The 27,366-nt window shown below is 33.0% G+C and overlaps 1 protein-coding gene across 1 annotated transcript; it reads left to right on the top strand.

The window, feature by feature from the left end:
- The first annotated feature begins 12 nt into the window (after nt 1-12).
- LOC101222187 (nuclear pore complex protein NUP98A) lies at nt 13-10,532 on the top strand. The gene is made up of 13 exons (XM_011651761.2): nt 13-157; nt 694-766; nt 1,348-1,653; nt 2,390-3,076; nt 3,189-3,416; nt 3,500-4,098; nt 5,060-5,141; nt 5,232-5,292; nt 7,543-7,678; nt 7,810-7,929; nt 8,068-8,239; nt 9,044-9,097; nt 9,495-10,532. The coding sequence occupies exons 2-13, from the start codon at nt 748-750 to the stop codon at nt 10,166-10,168; spliced, it is 3,138 nt and encodes a 1,045-aa protein (XP_011650063.2). The 5' UTR covers nt 13-157; nt 694-747; the 3' UTR covers nt 10,169-10,532.
- The last annotated feature ends 16,834 nt before the right edge of the window (nt 10,533-27,366 follow it).

The following is a 27,366-nucleotide window of genomic DNA, read 5'->3' as shown; positions in this document are numbered from 1 at the left end:
CGGACTTATTTTCGACGCTACACGGTTCCTTCCCTTCACATAAATAACGTCGTTTCATTCCTTCTCCGTTGTTCTTTTCGTTCTTCTTCATCACCCTCTGGGCTTTCTCTTTTTTCCCTCTTCGACCTCACTTCTTATGCTCACACAACCGATTACGGTACGCTTCTCTTTCCCCTTTACAGATCTATGCCCACTGTTCCTCATCTAAATTCCTATCTTCCCGCATTTTTTTCTCTATTCTTTCCGTCGATGCTTGAATTTGTCATTTCCTTATTGGAACCAGCTGGGTTTTTGGTTCAATGGTTTGATGCTAGGGCTTTTTCATTTGAGAACACTGGATTTGATTCTGTCATTTTGGTTTTTAATCTTGATTTTTTATGCGTGTTAATCGATGTTGTTGTTAATTTCACTTTGGGAATGGGAAAAATCTGCAAATGCTTGTTTAACTGCTTTCATTGTGTTTGTTTGTTCCATTTTTTATGCTCTCACGTGGGTTTTTTTTCCGATTCTGGATGTGTTTTTATTTTACCTGCTTTGATATTGATTTTTGTTCTACTAATTGTTTGGTTTGCTGCATTGAAAACTGGTTTTCTTTCTTCCTTCTTTCGTGCTGACGATATGTTTTTGATGATTCAATGCTTTATGTTGTGTGCTGGATGAACGATTGATTTGTTTTTCTTTCTTTCTTTGCAGTTCGAGATTAGTTGCTAACTTTACTCAGTTGCAGCTGGGAATAGATAGAGAACGATGTTTGGTTCTCCCAACCGTAAGTTTTTCTTTTCATAATTTTGTTATCCTAATTGCAGTTTGTTTGCTGAGCTGTTGATCCTTCTCTATGTTTTATGTTTCATCTTCAAGTTTGTAAGATAATGTAGGGCGGTAATCGAGCGAGAATTTTTTGGTAGTACTAGGCTAAATACGTGGTTTATTTCCTTTAAATTCTGAAAGTGATGGACTTCTATATTTTGTTTTATAATGATATGTCACCTCTCCTGGAAGAATGACATATAGATTGTCGTGTTATGCGAATGGATTTTGTTATCTGGACTTGTTGTTTCTTAGTTTTGTTCTTTGTGCCTGTGGTTTGTATGTGTACATCTTAAGTATCATAGGCTTCCTCTATGTTTTCTTGCTTCCAGTGTTTTAAATTTACTTTTGTATGTGGAATCACGAATCATGACTTAAATTGTGAACTTCTTCACTTTGTAAATGTCTACTATAATTTTTTTGCACGTCTTGCCTTCGACTTCTTTTATCTTTGAACTTTTTTACTGATTGAAATTCTAAGTTCTTATACTGAGTAGGTTTTTTTTTGGTGTCAATTATTGAGCTTGATTTCTTGAACAGCTTTTGGGCAACCATCTACTAGCCCTTTTGCATCTCAACCAGTTTTTGGGCAAACTGCCAACGCAAGTAATAATCCTTTTGCACCTAAGCCCTTCGGCAGTACATCCCCATTTGGCCCACAGACAGGAAATACAGTATTTGGTGGTACATCAACAGGAGTATTTGGGGCAGCCCAATCTTCTTCTCCCTTTCCTTCCACCACAACATTTGGCGGTTCATCATCACCAGCTTTTGGAGCTACTCCGTCCACTTTTGGATCGTCATCAACTCCTGCATTTGGTAGTTCATCATCTTCATCATTTGGAGGTGTGTCTTGTTAAGTTATTTTCTTTTGTCTTCTGATAATCAGTTCGTCACATATCCTAAGAGTTTCAGCAATACTAGTGTCCTTTACATGCTAGATTTGTGCATTCATTTTTTTGGTTCTTCAGCTACGAGAGATTTTCACCGTGTTCTTAACCATCATTTACCTTCAAGCGCAATTCTCAAATTTCTATTTTATTTGTAGTTGACCATTTCTTCAGTGAACGTTAGAGAGTTTATGTGATTCTGGTTTCTATGATATATTTCTGTCAATGTGTATGCTTAATTCATTCATAAAGGACCAAATGAATGGGTTAGATATTTTAGAATAATAAAAAAAAAAGAAATAACATCGAAGTAAAGTAACATGAGTATTAATAAAAATGGATTGTCAAAAATTTTCTCATGGGATTATGAATTATTGTTATTGGAGAGGTTGCCTTTTGTTCTGCTTATATGAATATTTTTGTTATTTTTCTTTGGCGAAGGATTAAGATTGATTTTTCCATGTGTTGTTTTGTTTGAAAATGCTGCATCTCTTTTATATAAGAATTTTTAAATATTTTTTGTTTGCATATTCCTTTTGATGAAGCCACTGTATGTTTCCTCACTATCGTTACGTTTACTGATTGCCATTCAATTCAGAACACATATTAACTAGGAAAATTTGAAAAATATTTTTATCACTTGTATTTTATTTATTATGTATATTTAAATTTGACGCTCTCCTTTCTGGCAGGTTCTTCCATTTTTGGGCAGAAACCACTGTTCGGAGGCTTTGGATCTACTCCTGCCCAAACAAATCCGTTTGGAAGTACAAACCAGCAATCTCAGCCAGCATTCGGAAGCAATGTCTTCGGTTCTTCATCACCTTTTGGTGCCCCTAGCCAGTCTGCATTTGGAGCGACTAGCACTCCTGCCTTTGGTTCCACGAGCACCCCTGCCTTTGGTGCCACAAGCACCCCTGCATTTGGTGCCGCGAGCACACCAGCATTTGGTGCCACAAGCACACCAGCATTTGGTGCCACGAGCACCCCAGCATTTGGCGCAGCAAGCACCCCAGCCTTTGGTGCAGCAAGCACCCCCGCCTTTGGTGCTACAAGCAGTCCTGCCTTCGGTTCAACAAGCACACCTGCCTTTGGTAGTACTGGGAATGCATTTGGTTCGCTAAGCACCCCTGTTTTTGGATCGGGAGGTGGATTTGGTGCTTCTAGTACTCCTGCTTTTGGGGCTTCAAGTACTCCTGCTTTTGGGGCTTCAAGTGCTCCTGCTTTTGGAGCTTCAAGTGCTCCTGCTTTTGGAGCTTCTAGCACTCCATCCTTTAGCTTTGGGTCCACTCCAGCTTTTGGGCAGTCTACTTCTGGATTTGGTAGTAGTACTTTTGGTACCAATACATCTCCTTTTGGTGCCCAAAGTTCTCCTTTTGGTGAGCCATTCTGAAATATCTTAATAGTTATTGCAGTTCAAATTTATTTTGAAGTTGTACAGTTTTTTTGCTTCTTTGGACATTAGTATGTGTTCTTTTGAATTTGATACAGGAGCACAATCTACATCTTCATTTGGAACCAGCGGTTTTGGGCAAGCTGGTTTTGGTGGTCAGCGAGGTGGCAGTAGAGTCACTCCTTATGCACCGACACCTGAGCCAGATCCTGGAAGTGGCAGTACACAAGCAGCTGGAAAGTTGGAGTCTATATCAGCCATGCCTGTCTACAAAGATAAAAGTCACGAAGAGTTGAGATGGGAGGATTATCAATTGGGGGACAAAGGTACCTTTTACATTTTTTTCTTTCAAAGTTGTGCGAAGTTTATTTCCCATGGATAACTTTGGATTCTTGTGCTTGTTCTGCAGGTGGACCTCTTCCGGCTGGTCAGTCTGCTAGTGGTGTTGGCTTTGGTGTTCCTGGTGGACAGCCTAACCCTGTAGCTTCTTCCACATTTAGTCAATCAAGTCCAAATCCTTTTTCTACATCTACACCAACGAATCCATTTGCCCCTAAACCTTCGGGTTTTGGTACTTTTGGACCTTCAACAACGTTTTCATTTAATTCTTCGGCATTTGCTCCTTCCACTCCGTCAAACCCCTTTGCATCGACAACAGCAGCATCAACATCAGCTTTTTTGTCATCAACAACCTCTCAGTTTGGCAGCTCATCTTTATTCAGTTCATCTAACACTCAACCCCTTGCCTCACAATCTGCTTTTAGTTCAACTACATCTCCAGGAACAAATCTTACATTTCCTTCCAGCTTAAATTTTGGTAACACTCAATCATCTTCCCTCTTCCAATCCACAACACCTGCAATAGGGCAGACAGGTTCAGCCTTTGGCGCTCCCTTTTCACAATCCAGCTTGTTTAGTCAACCTTCGTCTGGGGTTGGTGGGAATCTTTTCTCTAGCACACCATCACTCTTAACTTCAAGCAATCCAATGGCTTTTGGTCAAACATCTGTAAGTAGCCTTTTGATTTTACCATATTACTTAGTACTCTTCATGTGTAAGACGATTGTGTATTGATGAATAGACCGCATTACTTTTATATATAGTACCATCATATTTAACCAATTCTTCCATGTCTGTGGAGGGAGGGAAAGAAAGTTTCAGAGAGTAAATATTAGTCTATGATAATGGAACTGTATATTTTGTAATTCAACCAATTTTACTTTGGGTTAGGTGAAGTTGGATATACTTTCTTTTATGCACTCCATGAGTTGGCTCTGATTTGAAATTGGTTTTTAATATTTTTTTCATGAGGGCATTTTGGACAGATAGTTGAGTAATTAAGTCTGTAGTTAATAGTTGTTTAGTCTAGGGAGTGAATTAGTTTGTGGAGTTGTAATCTCTGTTTTTGGGGTGCATTGTTGTCTTTTGTGTTTAGAAAGTTTGTATTGGAGTTAAATAGCCTAGAGCTTTGAAGTTTTACTATTTCTAATGTATTCTATACAACTAGAGCTATTTGAATGAAGTAACAAATTTGTTTTCCATTATTTTTGTTGCATCTTTATTTTCAATTTCACTCTAACTTCATATCAGATTGAATATGATTGCAACAAATTTTTTTAGTCTGAGATCTACTCTATATGACTTGAATTTGAATTTTACATTTCAAAAAATATTTGAGGTGAAGTTTGGTATATGTCTAAATTTAATTCAAGGTAAATGTTGGAATGATTTAGATTTGGAATAGAATTCTTAGATTGAATGTGGAATTCTCTATGCTAACAGGCTTTGGTACTTTAATTCCATTGGACACTACTAACTCGAATTGTTTTTTTGTATGCTCTTGAATTCTTTTATTTTTTCTCAATGAAAATTTGTTGATTTTGTCCAAAAAAAAAAAAACTAGTAACTTGAATGTTATAGTAAGGAAATACCTTATACTAACAGGCTTGTTATCTTGTTCATACTGTAGGCCCCTTTCTCCATGCCTTTTCAACCAGCACAAGCACAGGCACCCACTTCCTTTTTTAGCAACATGGGTCAGGCTCAACCAAGTAAGCTGATTCATAAGAATTGATTGAGATCTTGTTGAGCATTCAAACATTTTCTATTAATGTAGTAACTTGATTATTTTTTCCCATTAGTTGGTTCAAGTGGTTTTGCAGGAACTTCAAGCATTTTCGGGCAGAGTAATTTTGGACAATCGTAAGAGTTCCACATTCCCTCTTGTTATTGGCTATGTTATTTGCGTATTGTTGAGTTTTGGTCCTTGTTGTGTCACACATTTCTTTGTTATTTGCCGTTATTTACATATTATTAAATTTTATTTCTATTTGATTTTTTAAATTGCTATTATTATTATTTTGAGTTGTTTTCAAATATAGCAAAATGAACAAAAATATTTACAAATGTAGAAAAATGTCACTGATAGATGTTGGCAGGCACTGATAGACTAGTTGACTATTATCATCTGTCATTGGTAGATGCTGACCATCATTGTCTATTATTAATGGACTGAAATTTTACTGTATTTGTAAATATGTTCAGTAGTTATGCCATTTAAAACAATTTCTCTATTATTTTTGCATTAAATAAAGATGACATTTATTAATTTTGCTAATACATACTGTGTAAGGTATTTCCTTACTATGTATGAGAAAAGATGCTGAAAGATGATAAAAAATATCTCCCAGCCAATTAGAAAGGGCTGGCAATTTCTCCCTTTCCCTCTTTACAACGATCACACCAAAAGAATAAAATGACGTATTTGATTGGAAGATGGTTTCCTTGGCATTTTGGATGGAACTTTGAGACTCACCTCTTCTCCTTCAATCAGGATTCAATGTTTTATGACAAAAACTAGCCCTGGATCTCAGATTTTAAGGTGTCCATATTTCCTTGGTTTGAACCTGTCCTGCAAAAAATTGTACACGTGGATCCTAGATGGAAATCATCTCACACTTTTATTAGATCTTAATAGCAAGTTTAACATAAATTTTCTTTAGTGAAAGTATGGGGACTAAATGTGATTTTTAACCTAAAAGTTTTCTATTACGTTAAAGGTAAAATAACCAATACTCATCAAAGGGTTGTTGAAAACCCTATGACTTGAATGATGGTAGTACCAACAACCTATCCCATTCATGTATATCAGATTAGAAATCATAGGCATTGCAGAAGCTAAGGCAAGAGGGCTTGTCTTAGTGTGCTGATTACGTTTCTTTATTGTCTAATACATCATTTGGCTTGATAAGGATAGGAGTCTTAAGGGGCTTGTGAAGTTATTTGGGAAGTTTGGCTGCTAGGTTTCTGTTGTTCAAGATTTTTAACCTTTTATTTTTGGAGTTAGTTTCTGTATGTAGGTTACTTTTGTTTTGGATGTTGTCTGTATAATTTTGTATTATTCATCTGTGTGAAGTATGATTTCTCGTTAAATAGAGTAAAAAGAAATGTTTCTCAGAACAGGTAACAGAGCAATGGAGAATCAGCAAAATAACTTGTATAAGATATGCTGGGACAAGTATTTGCTTTTCTTTTCATTACAAACTGTTGTTTGGTTTGTATCCAGATCTGTACACAACATGGTGAAAAGTTATTAATAATCATTTTGGCCAAATGACGCTCAAACTTTATGAAAAAGGAACAAAAACGACAAAAAAGAAACAAAGGTAGTATGTTCATCAAAAAAGCCAAAATAACAGCTTAAGGGCAAGATGTTGAGGGAATTCCCTCCCGCATAACTAAACAAGTAGAGAGCCCTCCAATTGTTAAGCACATCAACAATTCATTTCACTGAACATTTTTCATAGGAAAATATCTAATGCCAGGTGCTTCTTAAGTTGTTAAGTCCCATGTTTTAAAAACCCCTCTCATGCTGTGCGCCTAGGGTGCAGAGGTGAGGTGCACACCATTTGTGAAGCCCAAGGTCCAAAGCCCTTGAAATTTCAGTTTTTTTTTTTCATTCTTATGTTTTAAAAATATTAAGAAGTAGAGGTTTTCCTTTGTTATTAACTAAAAAAAAAATTTATTAATCCTAAATAAAAAGTTCCTTCCTTTTTTGGTTTTTTCCCTTCCATATTCCCATGTCAACTACGCTTTTTCTTCTTTATGAAGTACTTTTATATTAATTGTGCTTCACTGAAAAAAGAGAAAATCTTGCACCTTGTGCTTAAGTCCTAGAAGACTATTGAGCGTTCAGCTTTTAGAAAACACTCTTTAAGTTAATTTATGGATTTATTTTCTAATTTGGTTGGATGGAAATTTATTTTTCTTTGGCTTGTCATTTTCTTTTTCTGGTTCTTGGCATTGATTTGCATGGTGATTTTATTTGTCCGACATTGACTAATTGGCATGTATTAAGCTAACTTAGGGCCATCTAGTTATCAAACATTAAAATCTTTTGTGCCGAGATTGATTGACATGTATTGGTAATATTTGCATCTATGTACTTTGTAGGCCTATCACCCAGACCCCCGCAGTACAACCAGCACCTGCTACCAATCCATTTGGGACGCTCCCTGCAATGCCACAGATGTCAATTAGTAGACCAGGAGCAGCACCTTCTATTCAATATGGAATTTCCAGCATGCCGGTAGATTGAACTTGACTTTATTTACTGAAGTTTGAGTGGGAGACGGAGATCAATGGTTTCTGCCATTAATGATTAACATCTCCGAGATGCTCTTTTTTTTATCTCTCCATTAATTGATACTGCTAATATAGGTTGTTGATAAAGCGGCTCCAGTCAGAATATCATCTTTCTTGACGCCTCGCCACCTATCTCACAGACGGATGAGATTGCCTGTGAGAAAATATAACCCTAAGAATGATGGCAGTCCAAGGGTATGGCTATTTCTTCTATTATACCATCTTTTCCTTCTCCCATCCCTCACATTTCTATTGTGATGGGTGGTTACATAAATGGTGCCTCACTTTAATTTTTTTAACTACAGACTGCTTATAGCTCCTTGTCATTTATAGGTTCCATTTTTCAGTGATGATGAAGAAACACCAAGCACTCCAAAGGCCGATGCCCTTTTTATTCCCAGAGAGAATCCTAGAGCATTGGTTATTCGTCCCACGGATCAGTGGCCTTCAAAAGGCAATTTAGATAAAAGTTTGCCATCGAAGGACACCTCAGTGCGTGAAAATGGTGCGACTTTTTTGTTCTGTGCGTTCCAATTTATGTTTCATAGCTGATAACATTTGAAAAAGGTTCGCTTGGGTGGCGATCCTAATCCTAGTAATGAGAGTTTAATGTAACATAGAGTTGTATGTTCTCATTGCCTTTTAAGGTTGACTTATTGGTTTAGAATTTGAAAATATTGAGATGGAATCCCACTTAAACGGTTTTCATTCATAATACTAATGGTAAGGTAATTGTTTAAACCTTTTTTTTTGTCTTTGAAAGCTTAAGGGAAGCATTTTTGAAAAATTTAGTGGAAGTTTGAAAATGACGTGCCAACATTTTTCAAGGGTATTAATCGAACTTTTGATAGTTTTGGATTGTTTTCTATTTGAAACGACATGCTCATGGTTTTTGTCGAAAAATTAATGAGAAGGGTGTCTTTAACATTTTTTTCCCGAAATTTTAAAGGTCTTAATGAACTTTTAAAAGCTTGGGGTATTTTTGGAACAAAGTTAAAAGATGGGGTATTTTCTATTATTTTGGGCTATCTTTTTTGTAAGTTAATGATGTTAATTGAAATTTTTTAATTATGTTTTGTCCATGCTTTATATTAACTTTAGTATCTACATTTATATTCCTAAATATTTTGTCCACGAGGTACTTGATTTTGTTAACCCATTTACTTCTCTTCATCATGATGGTGTATTTGTTACTGAGCATGGTAGTATTTATAAATTCTGTTTCTAAGAGGCCTTTGGCCCTGTGATGTGCAATTTGATTTTATGATTAGTATAATGTTGCTGACTAGGAAATCTTAACTATCACCAGGGAAGGTTGCTGAACGTACTTCCTCGGCCGTCAACAATTTGAAGGATACCAATGGTTAGTTTTTTCCCTTCAAAATTTGGTATATTGGTATATTTTCAGTTTCTCCATTCCACTTCGCCTAACATGGTCTTGATCCTTCTTTTGACTTTTGATTGCAATTTCTCTACATTATTGTGCTTGTGAAATAGTTTGTTGTGGAATCTATTTATAAAATTGGAGGTGGAGTCTTTAACGTCTTTCTGTACATAAAGGAAAATTAGTTACATTATATGTGGATAGCTTTGTGATGTGAACAATTGAATTTTGCCTGTAATATATTTTGAACGAAGTGGCGAACGAGGCAATATGAATTGATATCATCATGCCTTACTTAGTGAATGCAGTGTGCATTATAGCAGAAGCTGCATACGTTTTATTTTAAATAAAATTTCTGTTGTTTTCTTTATTCCAGGAAATGTTGTTGAGAATGGTACTAGCAAAGAGAACATCCATCTCAACAAAGTTAACCAAAAACCGAATGGGGTCCATGAGGATCACTCTGCTCCAAAGGAGGACTTGTATAGGACATTTGCAGGGCACAGAGCTGGTGAGGCTGCCATTGTTTATGAACATGGGGCAGATATTGAGGCATTAATGCCAAAGCTTCGGCATTCGGACTATTATACCGAGCCAAAGATTCAAGAATTAGCTGCCAAAGAAAGGGCTGAACCTGGGTTTTGCCGCCATGTTAAAGATTTTGTGGTGGGTCGCCATGGTTATGGAAGCATCAAATTCTTTGGTGAAACAGATGTGCGAAGGCTCGATCTAGAGTCCATTGTTCAGTTTAACAATCGTGAGGTGATTGTTTATCTCGACGAGAGTAAAAAACCTCCTTGTGGGCAAGGTCTGAATAAGCCTGCTGAAGTAACAATACTCAACATCAAATGTGTAGACAAGCAAACTGGGCATCAATATACCGAAGGGCCTAAAGTTGAGAAGTACAAGGAGTTGCTAAGGAAGAAGACAGAGGCTCAAGGTGCTGAGTTCGTATCGTACGATCCAGTGAAAGGGGAGTGGAAATTCAGGGTTGAACACTTCAGCAAGTATAATATGGAAGATAATGAAGAAGTTGAAGATTGGGAATGAGAGTGTTCATTGTCCATGAGGGAGCTTATGCAATACAAGTTTGTTGCTGTTTCCTGCTTTTGTACTTTAGGGGTTTTGTGTTGAAATGTGCTTTCAAATGAAATGAATCTGTAAAGAAATATGTTGAAGTAGTAATGAAGTGCTAAGTTTGTTTCTTTTTTACTTTTAGTTAGGAGTCTGTATTGGCCTTAAAGTTTGCTTTCGTAACTGAAAGGATTTGTTCACATTCATTTGTGTTATCGATAACGATGTAACCCAGATGGTTCTTTTTGAACTTTGAATTAAATACTTAGGTGCCAAAATGTTTGTATATTTTTATATGGTTGGTTAATTAGAGAACGTTTGATGAAGGAACTTTTAATTTGATAATTTGTTAAAAGTACTTTTCAACTTTTAGAGACATTCTATTGGTCTACCATTTGTAATTGTTGCATTCGACCTTCAACAAGCTGTTGGGGTTATTTACTTAGTAATATTGATGTTCGTATTTTTGTATATTAGTACTTAATTTTGAGTAATAATCTATGTTGATGTCCAACTTGTCAACTTCATATATTGACATTATAAATCATTTTTATACGCCATATGAAAATTTGGCCCTGGCTTCATCTTGAATTTTACACATTTTCTAAACCATTTTTTTATGTGAAAATTACCTTCGGTTGATTTAGTTTTTATTTAGTATGTTACTCATTTAGTTTTTTAGTTTTGGTTTTGAATTCAACTGATGACATTCTAATTTTGTTTCAATTTTGATCTCTATATTTTAATTTTCAATAAATACTTATCTTCTGTGTTCAATGTCCATACATTTAAAATAATTATATGAATGGTAATTAGTTAAGTTTTACCATTTTTATCACTTTTAAAATTAAATTTAAAATTGTACTTCATCATTACTTTAAATTAATTAATAAACGTTGATGTTGTTTGTGAATATTTTATGAAAAGTTGAGATTAAAATGTAAAATCATGAAATCTAAGGACCAAATTGAAATAAAACTTAAATCTTAAGGGTAAATTTGTAATATTGTGAGGCTTAGGGGTCAAATTGAAACCAAATTCGAAACTTAAACTAAATGTATAACATTTTGAAATTTATGAACTAAATAGAAACTAAATTCAAAATCTAGAGGCCACCAAATGTTTAATTTTTTTTTTTAATTACTGTTACCTTGAAAAATTTGATGATCGATAATTGATTCACTTTTGAGCTTGACTTAAGATTTTGTAATAGACTAATGAGAACCCGTAAGAACCCATTGTGTGATTATTATGTATGTCTATATAAGACTCTTTTGCAAAATAGGTTGTCCATTGGTTGGATGTTTGAGTTATTCCAAATTTTATGTTTTAAAGTTTAAGTATATTCCACAATGTCTTTATAAGAGTTAGTTTTAAATTCAGGTTAAATAGTGTTGACAGGTATCACTAGAAGGAGAACAATGTTGGTCGACTTCATGCCGTCGTCTCGGGCCTAGAAAGGGGGTGCTCAGGATGGGGTGTGACACTTGGCACTAGAACTAATTCTTGTGTGTAAATTTCGATAAATTATTTGATATGGTTTTGAGCGACGAAATGCATCTATCAAATTGACATCATTGTTGGGAGCACCTAGATTTCTCGATCCTCCCAGGGTCAGAAATTGTTGTTATATTATGCAAATCTAGGTTGGGAAGAAAGGCAAAGAAGAAAAGAAGTTGGAGAACAAAGAGCTTTTCAATGGGACATTTGTGCTGAAGGCATGTTTGAGGAGGAACTTCCAGAGCAGAAAGTAGAAAGCATGGTAGATTCTATGCCAGAGCGTACGTACTTTGAGGGACCTTTGCTGCCTCTGACTTTATGCAGCAGCCCCTCTATATTACCTATCTCGAGACAACATATAATTTTGATCTTCAAACAAGGTTAATTCACTTATTGCCTCTTTTTCGTGCATGACCTTGCAGGTGAGGACCCACATAAATTCTTCACGAAGTTCCATGTAAGTATGCTGTGGCATGAGGCCACTTAGAGTGATTGACGAGTAGCTGAACCTCAGAGCCTCTTTCACCTTGAAGGATGATGCTAAGGATTTACTATATATTCTTCGTACATTTGGTGACCACCTGAGCCCAAATGAATAAGTTTTTTATGGAAAAGTTTTTTCCTATCTCTTGGAAAAGTTTTTTCCTATCTCTTGTCATACCAAAATCATAAAAGAGATTTTTGGTATCACGCAAGTGAATGACGAGACATTGCATGAGTGTTGGAAGTGTCACACCTCCTTCCAGAGCACATACTCTAGATTAGAGAGATGACATGAAGTCAACCGATACCGTTTTTACCTTGACGATATCTACTGGCCCTAATCTCTTTATCTTTTACTTAATTTAAAATTCAACCAAAGCATAAAACTTATCTTTTTTTTTTTTAGTTCAGAGAAATTTAAGTGCAACCTACCTTATTTACAGTTTTTGTATAAAACATGTTATTTGCAAAGTTTTGTCAAAGTCTAGACTTCTATACAATACTCTACCCACATCAATATTACATAATCATCTCAATTTTGCAATTTCTTTTAAAAGACTAATCAACATGGCAGTGATAAGCTTAGCTCAGGGCATCATGACTCTTATCTAGAAAGTGAGAAAATATTTGAAAGAATGAGCTAAGGGCATCATGACTCTTATCTAGAAAGTGAGAAAATATTTGAAAGAATGAGCTAAAATTGATGTTTTTAAAACATAATTTTTCAAATAGTTATACTCAATATTTTAAACATAGAAACCAATTTAAACATAACATGGAAGTCATCTTATTCATAGTAAACTTTAGAACTTTTCATAATTAAGTTCCTCAAACATTCATAAATACTTTACCATATCATACTAGTATCCTCCTATACATTCATAACATAACATAGGCCAGATTTAACTGAATCTTTCCCAAATAAAAATTAAGGCCTTCACTGATGTACTCGTCCTAGGACCCTCTATAAAGCCTTCACATTAGTATTTGTGAATCATATGTGCACATACAGAAGTAATTTGTTTAGTCCTGACACAGTTTCATGAAAGCATTTAAATGCAATATTACTTGCATAACATGAAACCCAACTTAGAAATCATCAACATTTAATAAAATAATTTAATGCAATGGTTCACAAGGTATTGCTTGTGCAAAAATGAAATCATACTTCATAAACACATTTAAAACAAGGTTTTACTCACTCACAAAAAGCTTTCTTTCTCGGTTTGGAATGTTAACCAAATTTCCCTTTTCTTGAAACTATGGTATTTATACTTATTTAATCCCTAATAATAAGAAAATATCCAAACTTCAAATAAAAATTGCTAAAATATCCAAAATTGTCCAAAAGATTGACTGGTGCGCAGACATGGACAGCAGACATGCTAAGCGCGGGCAAGGGCCGTAAGCCACCTGATAACTGTGCGGGCCTTGTGAACACATCAACCTCAAGAGTCTGTAGCTGAGGTGAACTATGCTGAAAACCAGAATAATGGTAGGCCATGGCCAAGGACATGATTAAGGTGGACTAGCGCACGGTAGCTCTAGCATGCCCTTGAAGGACGTAGTGAAAAGCCTTGCTGACACTACTTTGTAGCTGAAGTAGAATCAGAAGACCACCCTCTTTGATATGCAGAGTTTGGCTACATAGATGTTCCACTTGGCAAGCATAGTGAGTAGACTTGATATTTAGTATGGGAAGCTTTCTTTCCAATTGATGTCAAACATGTGTAATGTTAATGTCATTTCCTTTCCAATCAATGTCAAACCAATTTCTAAGTTAGTTGATAAGATTGACCAAGAGATTTTTGTCGTTTCACCTAAAAGGTGTGGGATAAGGTTTGACCCTCATTTATGCTTAGATTCTTATGTCGTTGTTGCTTAGTCTTGGCACGCCCCATCCTGCACACATCCTTAAACTAATTGTCGTGTGAAACAAAATGTGGTTTAAAAACTTTAAACCATTTATCATTATCATACAAACTTAACAATAACAACATTTTAAGTAATGCAACACATCTCTTATTTATTTAAACCAATTTTTTTTTATAACAGTACATAACAAAATACAATTTTTAAAACAAGAGCTTAGCAAAGAAATGCCAAATGCCTTCATAGACTTCAGCGCTCAATGATCGTTTAGTTCTTCAACTTGATTGTTTAGCTTCTTGATCGATTGCTTAGTGCTGACGATTTTTTAATGTCATAAACGAGTACATTTCTGACAGTTTTTCCATATCAAGTAAAGAACATTTCTTGACGATTATTAAATGTCATGAACACTTATATTCTTGACGATTTTGAAATGTCATGAACACTTATAATTTGACGGTCTTTCAATGTCATGAACGCTCATCTTGACGATTGACCATTTGCATACTTGACGTTTATAAAACGTCAACGTTCACTATTCTTGACGTTTTATTAATTGGTAATAACTTCCACTTTCTTGACACCGGCTTCAATTACATTTTAAAACTGGTTAAAAACGTCAAGGCGTCTTACATGTTAACTCTAAATATTGTTTTGGGAGCTAATGCTTAGGTTGTTTTTTCTTTACTTTCTTCTTCTTTTTCTTTTTCTTTTTTTTTTTCCGCATGAGTGGTCGCTTGGGGAATGGTTTGGTTATGTAACCCAACCCGTGTTTGGGGGAAGGGTTATCATAACCTTAGTTTTACCCCTAACCTCCCCCCTCAACTCTTTCTCAACCCATTGAACGCTCCCCTAATTCTATTTTTTAAAATTACTAATATACCCTTTTTCTTCTTCTGCTTAAGGCGGTGTGTTTTTCAAAAGGTTTTTTTTTTCGTATTCAGATCTTTTGGACATACCCATTGTCATTGATCTTTTTAAATAAATGTAAGTTTAAATACTATTTAATTCATTTTTTTCTCATTTATAATTTCTATACTTACAAGTTTTGTTAATTTTATCTTTTTATTTTAAAAGTACAATTTGTTTTTAAGTTATGAATTTGGTACAATTATATTATTAAAATTTGTGATGACATAATTAAACTTTTAATTTAGTTACCTTCAATCAACTCTAGGTTAGAATTCATATCAATATATTTGTGAAATTAAAATTTTGATATCTATCTCAATCTCAATCTTTGTATTTTGTTAATTAACTTGAATATTTAAGAAATATCAATTCAATACAAAATGACAAATTTTAACGAACTACCAAAAATTGATTACAACAATTAGCAAACTATTTGATTAAATTAAAAATTAGTAGGGGTGTATAATTTCAACAAACTTATTATTTAGAGGTGGTTTGTCCTAATGTATTATTTTGGTTATTAAATTAAGCTTGGTTAAATTAACATAACAAATCTATTTTGGACATTGAAGGAATGGAAAATCTTAAGGTTTTGGACATTGAAGGAATGAGTTTCCTTCAACCATTTTGGACATCGTTAAAGAACCTTCGAACGTTATTTATGTCATATTGTGAATGTGAGGATATTGATGCAATTGGGCACCTAAAGGAATTGGAAATTTTGAGGATTTGTAATTGTGAAGGCATCACAGAATTACCCACGTCTATGAGTGAATTGAAAGAACTTAAGGTATTAGTTGTGTTGGATTGCTCCAATTTGGTGGTGATTCACAAAAACTTTATTTCAAGCATGACAAAATTAGAAGAGTTGGATATACAAGGCCGCTTTACGAAATGGAGAGAAAAAGTAAGTCACAAGAACACATGGATTCAGAATGCACAACTTTCAGAACTGAATTGTCTGTCACATCTTTCTATTTTAAGAGTACATGTTTTGAAGCTTACCATTCTCTTTAGAGGCTTTGAGTTCACAAATTTTGCAAAACCTAAGAGAATTCTCTATTTCTGTTGGTACATATAATCATAAATTTTGGAATTCTGATAAATATGAAAAAAATATGTACTTTGATATGAAATCGCAGATTGTTTCAGTCAACCCGACGAAACTTAGCATATTATTAGAAGGTGCTGAAGAGTTGGTGATTGTAAATGACTCCAAGGGTTTTGCAAATAATATTTTCAAAGCAATTGGAAATGGTTACGTTATCCCCTGTTGAAGTATCTTAAAATTCTTGAGAATTCAGAGACACCACATTTGAGAGGAAATGATTTCACATCTTTGGAGTGGTTGGTTCTTAAAGGAATGGTGATGTTGGAGAGTATAGTTCCAAGGCATTCTCCAACAAATCCTTTCAACAAACTTAAAGTGGTAGAAATAACAAGGTGCAAGCAGCTGAGGAATTTTTTTTCACTCTCTATTTTTAAAGGGCTTTCAAATCTTCGAGAGATTAAGATCTCTGAATGTGATATGATGGAGGAGATTGTATCAATAGAAATTGAAGATCAGATCACGATTTGCACTTCTCCTTTGACATCTTTACACATTTGTCATATGAATAAACTTGCAAGTTTCTGCAGTACCAAATCATCCATTCAACAAACAATTGTTCCTTTCTTTGATGAACGACGGGTATGTCATATGTGTACCATAAAACGCAGCTCTTTTACCTTCTTTTTGTTGCTTTAATAAATAACTTATGTTTGTTTGTAGCTATTTATTGGGTAATTTACATTAATTTGAAAACACAGTACTATTTTCAAATAATTTGAGGGAGGTTTTAATTTGAAAAGAAAAAACTGAGCAATTTAGATTTTAATTAATGATTATCTACGATGGAAACATATAATTTGTTATGATAATTATCTTGATATATATACAATCTGAGGAGATTAATTATAATAAAATTATTTCAGGTTTCATTTCCTCAATTGGAGGATTTATCAATTTTTAGAGCAAACAATTTGGAGATGCTATGGCATAAGAATGGAACTTCCTTTTCCAAACTTCAAACAGTAGAGATTAGTTATTGCAAGAAGTTGAGATGCGTTTTTCCTTCAAATATAGTGACGTCACTTGTCTCTTTAGATACATTGGAAATCAATTGTTGTGGGTTATTGGAAATGATATTTGAAATTGAAAAGCCGAAGACTTCGTGTGATACAAAAGTAGTGGTGCCATTGAGACACTTATATTTACAAGTTCTACCAAGTTTAAAGTACGTGTGGGACAAAGATGGTGACGATGTTGTGGCGTTTCCAAATCTAAAGAAAGTTGAGGTTAGTCGTTGTCCTAAGTTGAGAAGTATTTTTCCACCTTCCTTCACCAAATACATGAAAGAAATTGAAGAATTAATAGTGGAGGATGAGCCAATATTTCCAGTGGAGGATGAAGCATCAAAGTTAAAAGAGGTAATTAATACATCATGTCATCAATGTATGTATGTAGGCAAGAATTGTATATGATTCAATTTGGTACTTATTAACTTCTATTATGTTAATCTATAAAGATTTTTTTTTTTTTTTGTGGAGCCAAATATATATATTAAAATAATAATGGTTTAGAGACTTTGTGTGTATTTCAGGTTGCATTGTTCCAAAGCTTGAAAACATTGAAAATGAGTTGTAAGGAGGCTGTAGACGAGAGGTTTTGGGTTATGTCTAAGTTTTTCAAACTCAAACGTCTTGAATTGGTTGGTTGTGAAGATGATGATGATGATGATGATAAAATGATTAGCTTGCCGATGGAAATGAGTGAAGTATTATACAGCATTGAAGAATTGACAATTAGAGGATGCCTCCAGCTGGTACAAGTATTTGGAAATGACTCTTATATCCAAAGATGTGCAAATATGGAATTTGATAATTTAGAAAGATTATAATGTTTTTACTCTGGAAAATGCAGACTTGAATTCCCCATATTAGATACGTTGAGGATAGACAAATGCTATGGCATGAAAATCTTTTCATACGGAATTAACAAACACTCCCACTTTGGAAAAGATCTTGATTGGAGGGTGGAACTCCTCTATTCCAATACTACCAACACAAGGGATAAATGACATTATCCATGCTCGTTTCACATTTGAGGTACGCATTATTTCATTACAAAATACACTAAATATGCATGCTTATTTTATCCATTATTCTTCTTCATTTGTATCTTTTTTTACAATATTGGTTATGTTAACCATATTTTGTTTTACAACAATTAGTTTAGTATATGGTGCCAATGTGCCAAATTCAAACCATCCATAACCGAACAAGCACAGTATCCTGGGGAATCGATGTACTTGGTTCTGCTGTGCTGAACGGCATTTTTGGTTACTCACAAATCATGCTCATCTCGAATTTAGACTGCATCTATTCAACAAATACGTCTACTAATTATTGTGGAGATCCTCCAAAGATGATGTCATCCATATATACCGGCGGTGCAACAATATAGTCCTGACCAGATCGTTTAATGAATAGAGTCTTATCAACTTCCCCTCGACAATAACTTTGTTGAGACAGAAAGTTAGAAGCCTTAGCTTTCGTACCAGGCCCTAGGAGCTTGCTTAAGCCCATATAAAGGTTTGTGCATCTTATATACATGATGAGGATACAAATGATCAATGAACCCTTTAGGCTCAGCAAGGAACACGTCTTCATTCAAAAATTTATTTAGCAAGGCGCTTTTGGCATCCATCTGGTAAAGCCTCATTATACGAATGCAAGCTAGGCCAAGTAGCAACCTAATGACTTCAAGTCTAGCTACAAAATCAAAGGTTTCTCCAAACTTCAAATCCTTTCCCTGTTTGTATGTTTAAAAGACCTAAGGTGGAGAAGATCAGAATAATTACAAATTTGCCATAGAGCCAAACTGCCACCCTACCCTTAACTTAAAACCCATTTTACTAACTCTTAAAATACTTTCTCATTTTTCTACCCTTATCTTAGATTAAAAAAAAGCACTTAAAATAAAATGAAGGGAAAAACAATGTTAGTTAGGAAGTCTGGGATTTTGAAACAAAGAAAAATAAAATTGAAAATTAATAGTTTTTGAATCTCTATTTCTTTTCAGATTGGAAGCCTCCAGGGTATGAGACATCTGGAATTGAGCTTGAAATCGGTGAAGAAAAGCTTTTGGCATAAATCAGAATCAGTCTCCAAACTCATAGGTCTTACAATGATTGGTTGTGAGGATGATGACATAGTTTGTTTGCCATTGGAAATGAGTGAACTATTATACAATATTGAAGAATTTATAATCGAAGATGCCCATAAGCTGGTACAAGTGTTTGAAAATGAAGAATTAAGTAGAAGCAATAATAATGATGTTCAAAGATGTGCAAAGTTGAAGAATTTGACATTAATTACGGAATCTTCCAAAGCTTATGCATGTGTGGAAAGAAAGTAGTGAAGTCACCACAATTAGCTTTTATAGTTTGGAAAACATTTACATATGGGGATGTGAGAATTTGAAGTGCATATTGGCATCCTCAGTCACATTCCTTAATTTGAAGTATCTTACGGTCGGAGAATGCAATAAAATGATGAACTTGTTTAGCTCTTCGGTGGCAGAAAATCTGGGAAATTTGGAGTCTATTAAAATATGTGATTGTAGAGAAATGAGATGTATAGTTGCAGCAGAAGAAGGAGAAGAAGAAAATGGTGAAATTGTTTTAAAAAACCTGAAAGAAATAATCTTATATGACTTACCAAGACGGGCATGGTTTCACAATGGAAAATGTACGATTAAGTTTCCATCGTTGGATGAATTGAACATAGGTCAATCGTATGAAATGGAGACATTTTCACATGGAATACTAAGCTTCTCCAAATTGAAATCCATGGAGATAGATGAATGTTGTTTTAAGATATTTTTATTTTAATCAAATTATTATTATTTAAAAACTTTAAATTTTAGGGGTGTTAATCGTTGGGAAAGGAAATGAATAAGGATTTAATATATATAAAGTAATAATAATAATAGTTATTATAATTTTAATAATAATTATTATTAAATTCATTTTCTAAATTTTCTTTATAAAAGAAAAGAGAAAAAATTCCTTTCTCCTTCACGCTTGAAAACCCCTCCCTTATTTCTTCTCCTTTGGAATTGCTTAATTATAGATAAGGTAAGAGATTTCTACTACTGGACTCTTTATTAGATTTTAAATATGTTGACAGTATGGTTATCTGAGTGTGGTTGTCTCAGTTGTCTAATATGTATAGAAGTAGACTTGATGATGAATGTATACTATATATGGTTGATTGAAACATATATATATATATATATATATATATATATATATATATATATATATATATATATATATATATGGATGTAGATACGACAACAAATGGTTGTCTGATATGTATAGAAGTAGACTTGATGATGAATGTTTACTATGGTTGACTGAAACACATATATATGGATGTAGATATGACGATAAATGTAGAGTATGGTTGTATAGTGTGCGGATGTGAACATGTTGATTGTCGTTTAGATTGAGTGAATGATATACTAAAGTATGGACAATGTATTTGTGAACTGAGAAGGGTGTTATGTATATAGCCTAATTGTTTGATGTGTTGTTTTACTACTAACTGATATTGTGATAGAATTGAGTAAGTCGATTGTAAGTGTGTTAAATGGGAATGATTATATTATGGTGTAGTTGGACTGTGTTAGGAATGTACTGATTAAATGTTTAGAATGAACTGAGGAAAATTTGTTAGCTTTGTCTATTGAGTAGTGTGCCTTGCAGGTGTTCTACGAGATCACAACCTATTCTGCATCATTCGGGAGCACTAGACTGACATGTGCTTCTTGCAGAGCACTAGATTGATATGTGTGTTCTTCAGGCCATTAGATTGATTATGTGTTCTTACGGGATCACATGACTATTAAAGTGCAGGGTACCCCAATAGGAAGTTAACAGGTTTATTTTTCCCCTAACAGGACCAAATATGTTTATACTCACTCTTTTATGTTTAACTTTTTAGGTAAAAGTAACAAAAGGGTGACCGACAGGGGACAAGAAGGAGACGTGATTGACATAGGGGAAATGTCCTTCAAATTGCTCCCGCTTTATATTTTTGGTTTTTCCTTAATAATGGAAACTATTTTGAGTTTCATAATTGAACGACTTTTATTTTCTTGAAATTTCTTTATGATCGATATTTTATTTTTAAACTTTCAAAATTTTGTTTGAATTAGGGCCCAAATAAAAACTCTTTGATGGTGTTAAGTTTTTTTTTTTTAAATTTTTTTTTTATAAAGTCTTATGTTTAAAGTATGAGTCTAGTGTAAAAGTAATGATTTTAGCTTAATTCGAAAAGTTGGGTCGTTACATATGATATAAGTAAAATAATTGTTATTCATCAACCAATGCAATAACAATAAGTGAAAAAACAAGAAATCGCTAGAAGAAATTTGTCCTTTAATGTCAGTTTAAAATCGACATTAATGACCTTTGGTGTCGGTTCGAAACCGACATCTATGCTAGGTTATTAAAGACCTTTAATGTCCGTATAAAAACGACATCAAAGACATCATTAATGTTGGTTTAAAAACGACATTAATGGCTATTGATGTCGGCTTTAAACTGACATTTTTTATGGTGTTATTGTTGATCTTTAATGCTGGTTTGTCTTTGATGTCGTTTTAAAACCGACATTAAAGTCTTGTTTTTAGCTTTATTTTTATTTAAAAATTGACATTGGATATATGTAAATAAATATTTTTTTCTCACACCAACAAATCAATAAAATTAATATTATTTTAGAAACTACGATATTTTTCTTTTACAGTTGTATACAAAAAATGAAATCTTAATATTGTGTCGGTATATAGATTCTACAATAATACATAAAACTAGAACCTAATACAAGACTTAAATAAGAAGTTTTAAACACCTTCACAATCTTCAACTTTCAACGATCGCTTCCATCTACACAATCGCTTAGCTTAGCTTGACTGACTATCTAAGACCAAAATATAGACGAAGATTAAATCTAGAATCTGCAAAATTAGTACATATTATTTAAAATCAAACTAAACAGACTGCAATCTAAATGTGAAAAATTAAAAATTGCCAAAAATATTTTCAGTAGACTAAATAATGTAGCAGCAAAAAAGAAGGCAATTGAAATGACAACCCAAAAGTGCTGCAAAAATAAAAGAAAATCAACTTTTATCAAACAACCCAATAACGTGATTTGGTTCTTCAAAGATCTACAACTAAAAGAGGAATACAACTAAATAATAATTATACCATCCTCGATTCTGACTTCAAAGCAAATTTTGAGTGTTCAATTTAGCAATGCTAGTCTACAAGCTTCTTATTCTTAATTGTATAAATTTACCCATCAATAACAACATTGTTTTTATAGAGAAAGTTAAACAATGGAGATGATAAATAATCTTACAAACTCCTATTGGATCGTTTTTCTTTTCAAATGAAAATAGTTAATGAATTTCATCTATGGAAGGTGAAAATCCCAAATAGTAAAAGAACATGGAATATAAGGAAGCCCATAAAAAGAAGAGACTCCACTAGCTAGGTATTGATCAAAGATAAATATATGGAAAAATAGATACAACCTACAAATATATCAAAACAAACTAATACTCAAACTAAAGTAAAGAAAACAAAAACATTTACTACTAAAATTAACTAAAAGATAAAATAAAACACGATTGAAAAAAATTAATTACCAAGATTGATCTCAATCGAAAACCAAAACGCATCACATTCTCAAGATATTGTGCTTCACATAACACTCCAAATAGCTATACCAAAAAAAAAAAAAAAAGAAACATAAATATCTACAAAATAAATTTGATCCTAGCATAAAAAGCAACATATGCATCAATTTACAAGTAGTAGGATGTGCGAGTTAGAAATTAAAATATATATGATGAACATTGACAGATAGCATGTGAAAAGAAGCGCAACATCTTTATTAAAAGGAAAAAGATTTCAATAAAATCGAATCTTTAATGTATCACCATTCTCATAAAATGCTAAACAAAACTCCATAATCGCTTAGTTTGGCTGGCTATGTAAAACCAAAATATATACTTTACAACATGAGAAAGATTAAATCAAGAATCTACAAAATTATGTTGATAGAGGCCAACATTTGCTCCATCCACAACAACATCACAATGATTATGTACTTCTACGAGGGCAACACGCCCATGGCTATATTTTGTAACGTTATATATGCAAAAAAAATATATGTATATATATAATAAAAATTTTATGAACCTACACATGCACACATTTAATAATAATTACTTACTCTGCATTTTCCATTTTGGCAAATCCACCCACAAGAATGCTGTAATTAAGTTACCGAACTCATTTCTATGCCTTCTCTTCTTTCATTTTTTTAACAAAAGATAGTATGAATAAGGCTGCACATCATTAAAAGTTACTGTTATTGCAAGACGACACACTTGAAAAAACATTTAGATTGAATTAATATAGTAAATATACTTTTGCAATGACGTATCTACCATCAAAATATATATTTCAAGCATAAAATACTTAATTGACCTTCTATACAAATCAATCAAACTTAACCATATTCAAAAGTCAATCAAACTTTAACCATATTCAAAACTGGAATGGTGACCTTTGGACACAAATGAAGCAAAAATATTAAGCTAACATTAGATCAAATTAGACCTTTAGTACAATTCTATAAGCCAATTTTAAACCTTTCAAGAAACCAATTCTATAAACCAATCGTCTTCCTTGGCATAGAGAACAATTCAAGAAACCAATTTAGACCTTTAGTACAATTCTATAAGCCAATTTTAAAGTTATTAATGTATCGATACAATTGAGATTCTTACCTTGTCCGTATGATGTTGCATATAGTTATATTACATTGTCCAGTAGATACGTCCCAAATCTTGATTTGCTTATCAGCACTTGCATTAGCAAATATGCAATCAAGAATTTGAAACAAAATAACTCCAAGATGCAAGTGGGTCAACAATTTCAAGTGAAATGATTAAAATGGGAAATTGAACGAACCTTAACAAGAAAACTAGCAGCTTACAATTCTATAGAATAACAAAAACCAAATCATATGCAATGTCTAAAAATATTATGGTTACTTGGAACGATTCGCTAACGCCTCAGAGAGAGAATCAAATAATATCATTTCAAATGCATCCTTTTGAAGAATAACTCCAAAATTTACATCTCAATTACTCACGACCTCGTTTAGCTCCTAATTGACAAATGTGGAAAAATAATAAGAAAACATAGTAGAAACATATTTATGATGTTGCCATTTATCAATTCTGCTGCTTCTGAAGTAAAACACAGGCATATTTATGAGGTTTTCTACATTCGTGATGAACTCCGCCATATATATATATATATATTAAGAATTATTTTGTTTTATTTCTATTTATATTTTTTACTTTTTCTCTAGTAGTCAAAATTATTTGAGACAATTATAAGGTTTTAGGAGTGCAACCTGGATTAATTATTTAGTAACCCATTTTTCCTGCAAAAGATGGTAATATAATACAACTTACAAATTCGTGACGAGCGTGAAATTGGTTGATGAACTCTTTTCCTTGTTGGATACTTAAATTTAGCTCCTTCTTTGTTTGTCTCCCTAGTTGGTGGCGTTGGGCTAAGTTATGGCACGACCCATTGAAAACCTTCTTATCCCATCCATCTTCATCTTCATTTTCTATTTCTTGCGATATGTTGTTGCTAAGCTTATTATCAACTTTGCGCAACCACTCTATAAATTCTGGATAGGTTTCACCATGCTGCCCGCCAAATCTTTTCCTGATTATATCCTTCGCTTTTTTTCTAATACGACTATGAAGTTTTTTCATTTTCTCTCCTAGATCCTTAATGTTTTGTCGTAGAAGAATATGTAACTTACTTGACGCATAATTGGATCAACATATACTCTGCAGCTTTTACTGCAATCCAAATTAAAATCTCTTCTGCCATTATTATATTGCTTAATCTCCTCTCTTCTTCGCTCCCCTTAAGTAATTGGAACCATAGAATTGAAATGGTTGATAAATACGTTATCAAAAATAGCAAATGTATTAGATATATCTGTACTTTTTTTACATTTCATAGGTTAGAAATCACTTTTTTTTTTATCATTTTTGCAAGCATTTCAAAAAGTACTTTTCCAAAACTATTCTGTCTATCCTTCAAAACATTGGGTAAAGTGTTTTAAAAAATATTTAGAAAGTGGATAACAAAATAAAAAATAAAAGTAGAAAGTGTGTTGATAGGATTAATTTTTAAAAACTAAAAACAGACAAAACCAAAATCTTCTTTTTCCCCTTATTTCTCTTCCCTCCCCTCCTATAACCACTGCACCTCCATCTCCATGTTTTCGTTGTTGACCATGGCCATCGCTTCTTCTTCATATTTCATGAAAGTTAATTAGCAATTAAATGTAAATATCACTATTCATATATTCTTTGATAACAGGAAGACTGGGCATCCAAAACACGTACAAAGGATTCAGAGACATGAGCAGATCTACAAGAATCACATGATATGAAAAATATTGTAAAATGAACTAAAGATTTAACATCTAATCATGTGGATCATCAAAAAGAGTTCGAAAAGAAAAGTGTAATACTTACTTGCTTGAGATGACGAGGTCAAAGCATTAGTGTAAACCAAATAATTAAAACGAGAGAGAGACGACAGAGTTCCCAGTTAATTGTGTTGTGGGTTTTTACGATCAAATCAAGTTTAAAGATCAATAATGCATCAATTGTGTGGACTATAATATTAGAGGGAGAATTAGTTGGAATTTGGACTCTAAAATAATCTCACACGTAATATATTACTTAATTATTTATTAATAATATTTAAATTTTATTACCAAATATACAATCTTAAATTATATGTTAACAGTAAAAATTGAAGGTTCTTAAAATGGCAAATTACAAGTAAAATATGTACTGCACAAGAATCAAATAATAGCATATAACAAAAAAACATTATAATAAAAGACAAAAAAGTCCACACCTTAGGCTTTTTTTCGGTTTCTCAAAATTAGAAGTAATTACTAATAGTTATCATATCATCGATGATAGCTTTAATTAAATTTGAGAAATGTACAATGCTATCATTTAATAGCTATTAGCAGTAATAAACTCTATTAACGATAGTCATTAAAGAAATTATCTTACGAGTTGATAGATTAACATTTGCTATTTTGTAAATATTTTATCTTTGTTCTATTTTTTAAATTTATTTCATAAACGTAATGGTGTCATTTGCTATTATTTTTCTATATGTAAATCTATGATAGTATGGTGTAGTTTTGTTAAAGTGTTGATTTCAGGACTTGAAAAATGAGGTCCATCCCTCCCAACAACGTAGGTGAAAACTTGGTTTACGGTTGGACCATAATGCATGCATCTTATCTAACGTGTGAAATTATTGCTCTAATATGCATGCTTGGAAGCCTTTCCTATCTAAGAAAATATGCATGTATTTGTACAAAAGGAAATAAATATTAATTTGTTATGTATTTATGCTTTTAATATCGATAATCTAAGAATATTCATGAACCAAAATTTAATACAGAACTACTATATAAGAGTGAGTTTAAATCAAAAACTAATATCATATTGCAAGAAAACGATATGGCTTATGAAAAGATGAATGCACAAAAGTTTTTCTGGATCTTTCTCACTACAATGGTTGTGCTTTCCGTTTGTGTTTACTCTGGTAAGAAGTTCTTCTTTTCTCTATTACTCCATATTTCTTAGAGAATTTTTTTTGGTACAAATAAAAAAGAAATGGAAATTAAATAAATTTTTTCATAAAGAGTTTCATGTCTCAATCAATATGGAAAACTAACTTTTATTTGAATTATTTCATGTAGATGTGGAAGTGAAGGTAGCACACTCTCTACCATTAGTTTGCAACTCAACTTGCCAAAATACCAGTAGTTCTCAAAATAAAGAATGCCAAAGTTCTTGCGTTCAAAGAAAATTTGGGAGTGGAAGTTGCGTTCAAGATTTAGCTAGTAAAAAAATATTATGCTGTTGTAACTCTTAGAATTATAAAAACCCCACACAATTTTCTTCGTACCCTTATTAACTATGTTAATAGAAAAAAAGGGGCTGAAATATAACCCTTTTCTCTACTCAATAATTGGAGAAATCATAAATAAATGAACACTAATGATGATCATGATCATGTGTAATGACATTATCTTTCTATAAAAATTCACGAAGGTAAAGTTTTATGGATAATTTGTTTTACCATATATATACAAAATCTGCACTAATATTAATTTAAATGTAACTTTTACTGCTTGATGTATAATACTTA

The sequence above is a fragment of the Cucumis sativus genome, chromosome 2 (genome assembly GCF_000004075.3).
Source record: "Cucumis sativus cultivar 9930 chromosome 2, Cucumber_9930_V3, whole genome shotgun sequence".
Classification (NCBI taxonomy): Eukaryota; Viridiplantae; Streptophyta; class Magnoliopsida; order Cucurbitales; family Cucurbitaceae; genus Cucumis; species Cucumis sativus.
The sequence above is the reverse complement of the archived record's forward strand: the minus strand, read 5'-3'. Positions and strand labels throughout refer to the sequence as shown.

Coding starts and splice junctions, on each gene's coding strand:
- LOC101222187 (XM_011651761.2), top strand. Junction 1,654..2,389: donor ATCATCTTCATCATTTGGAG/GTGTGTCTTGTT, acceptor CCTTTCTGGCAG/GTTCTTCCATTTTTGGGCAG. Junction 8,240..9,043: donor CACCTCAGTGCGTGAAAATG/GTGCGACTTTTT, acceptor AACTATCACCAG/GGAAGGTTGCTGAACGTACT.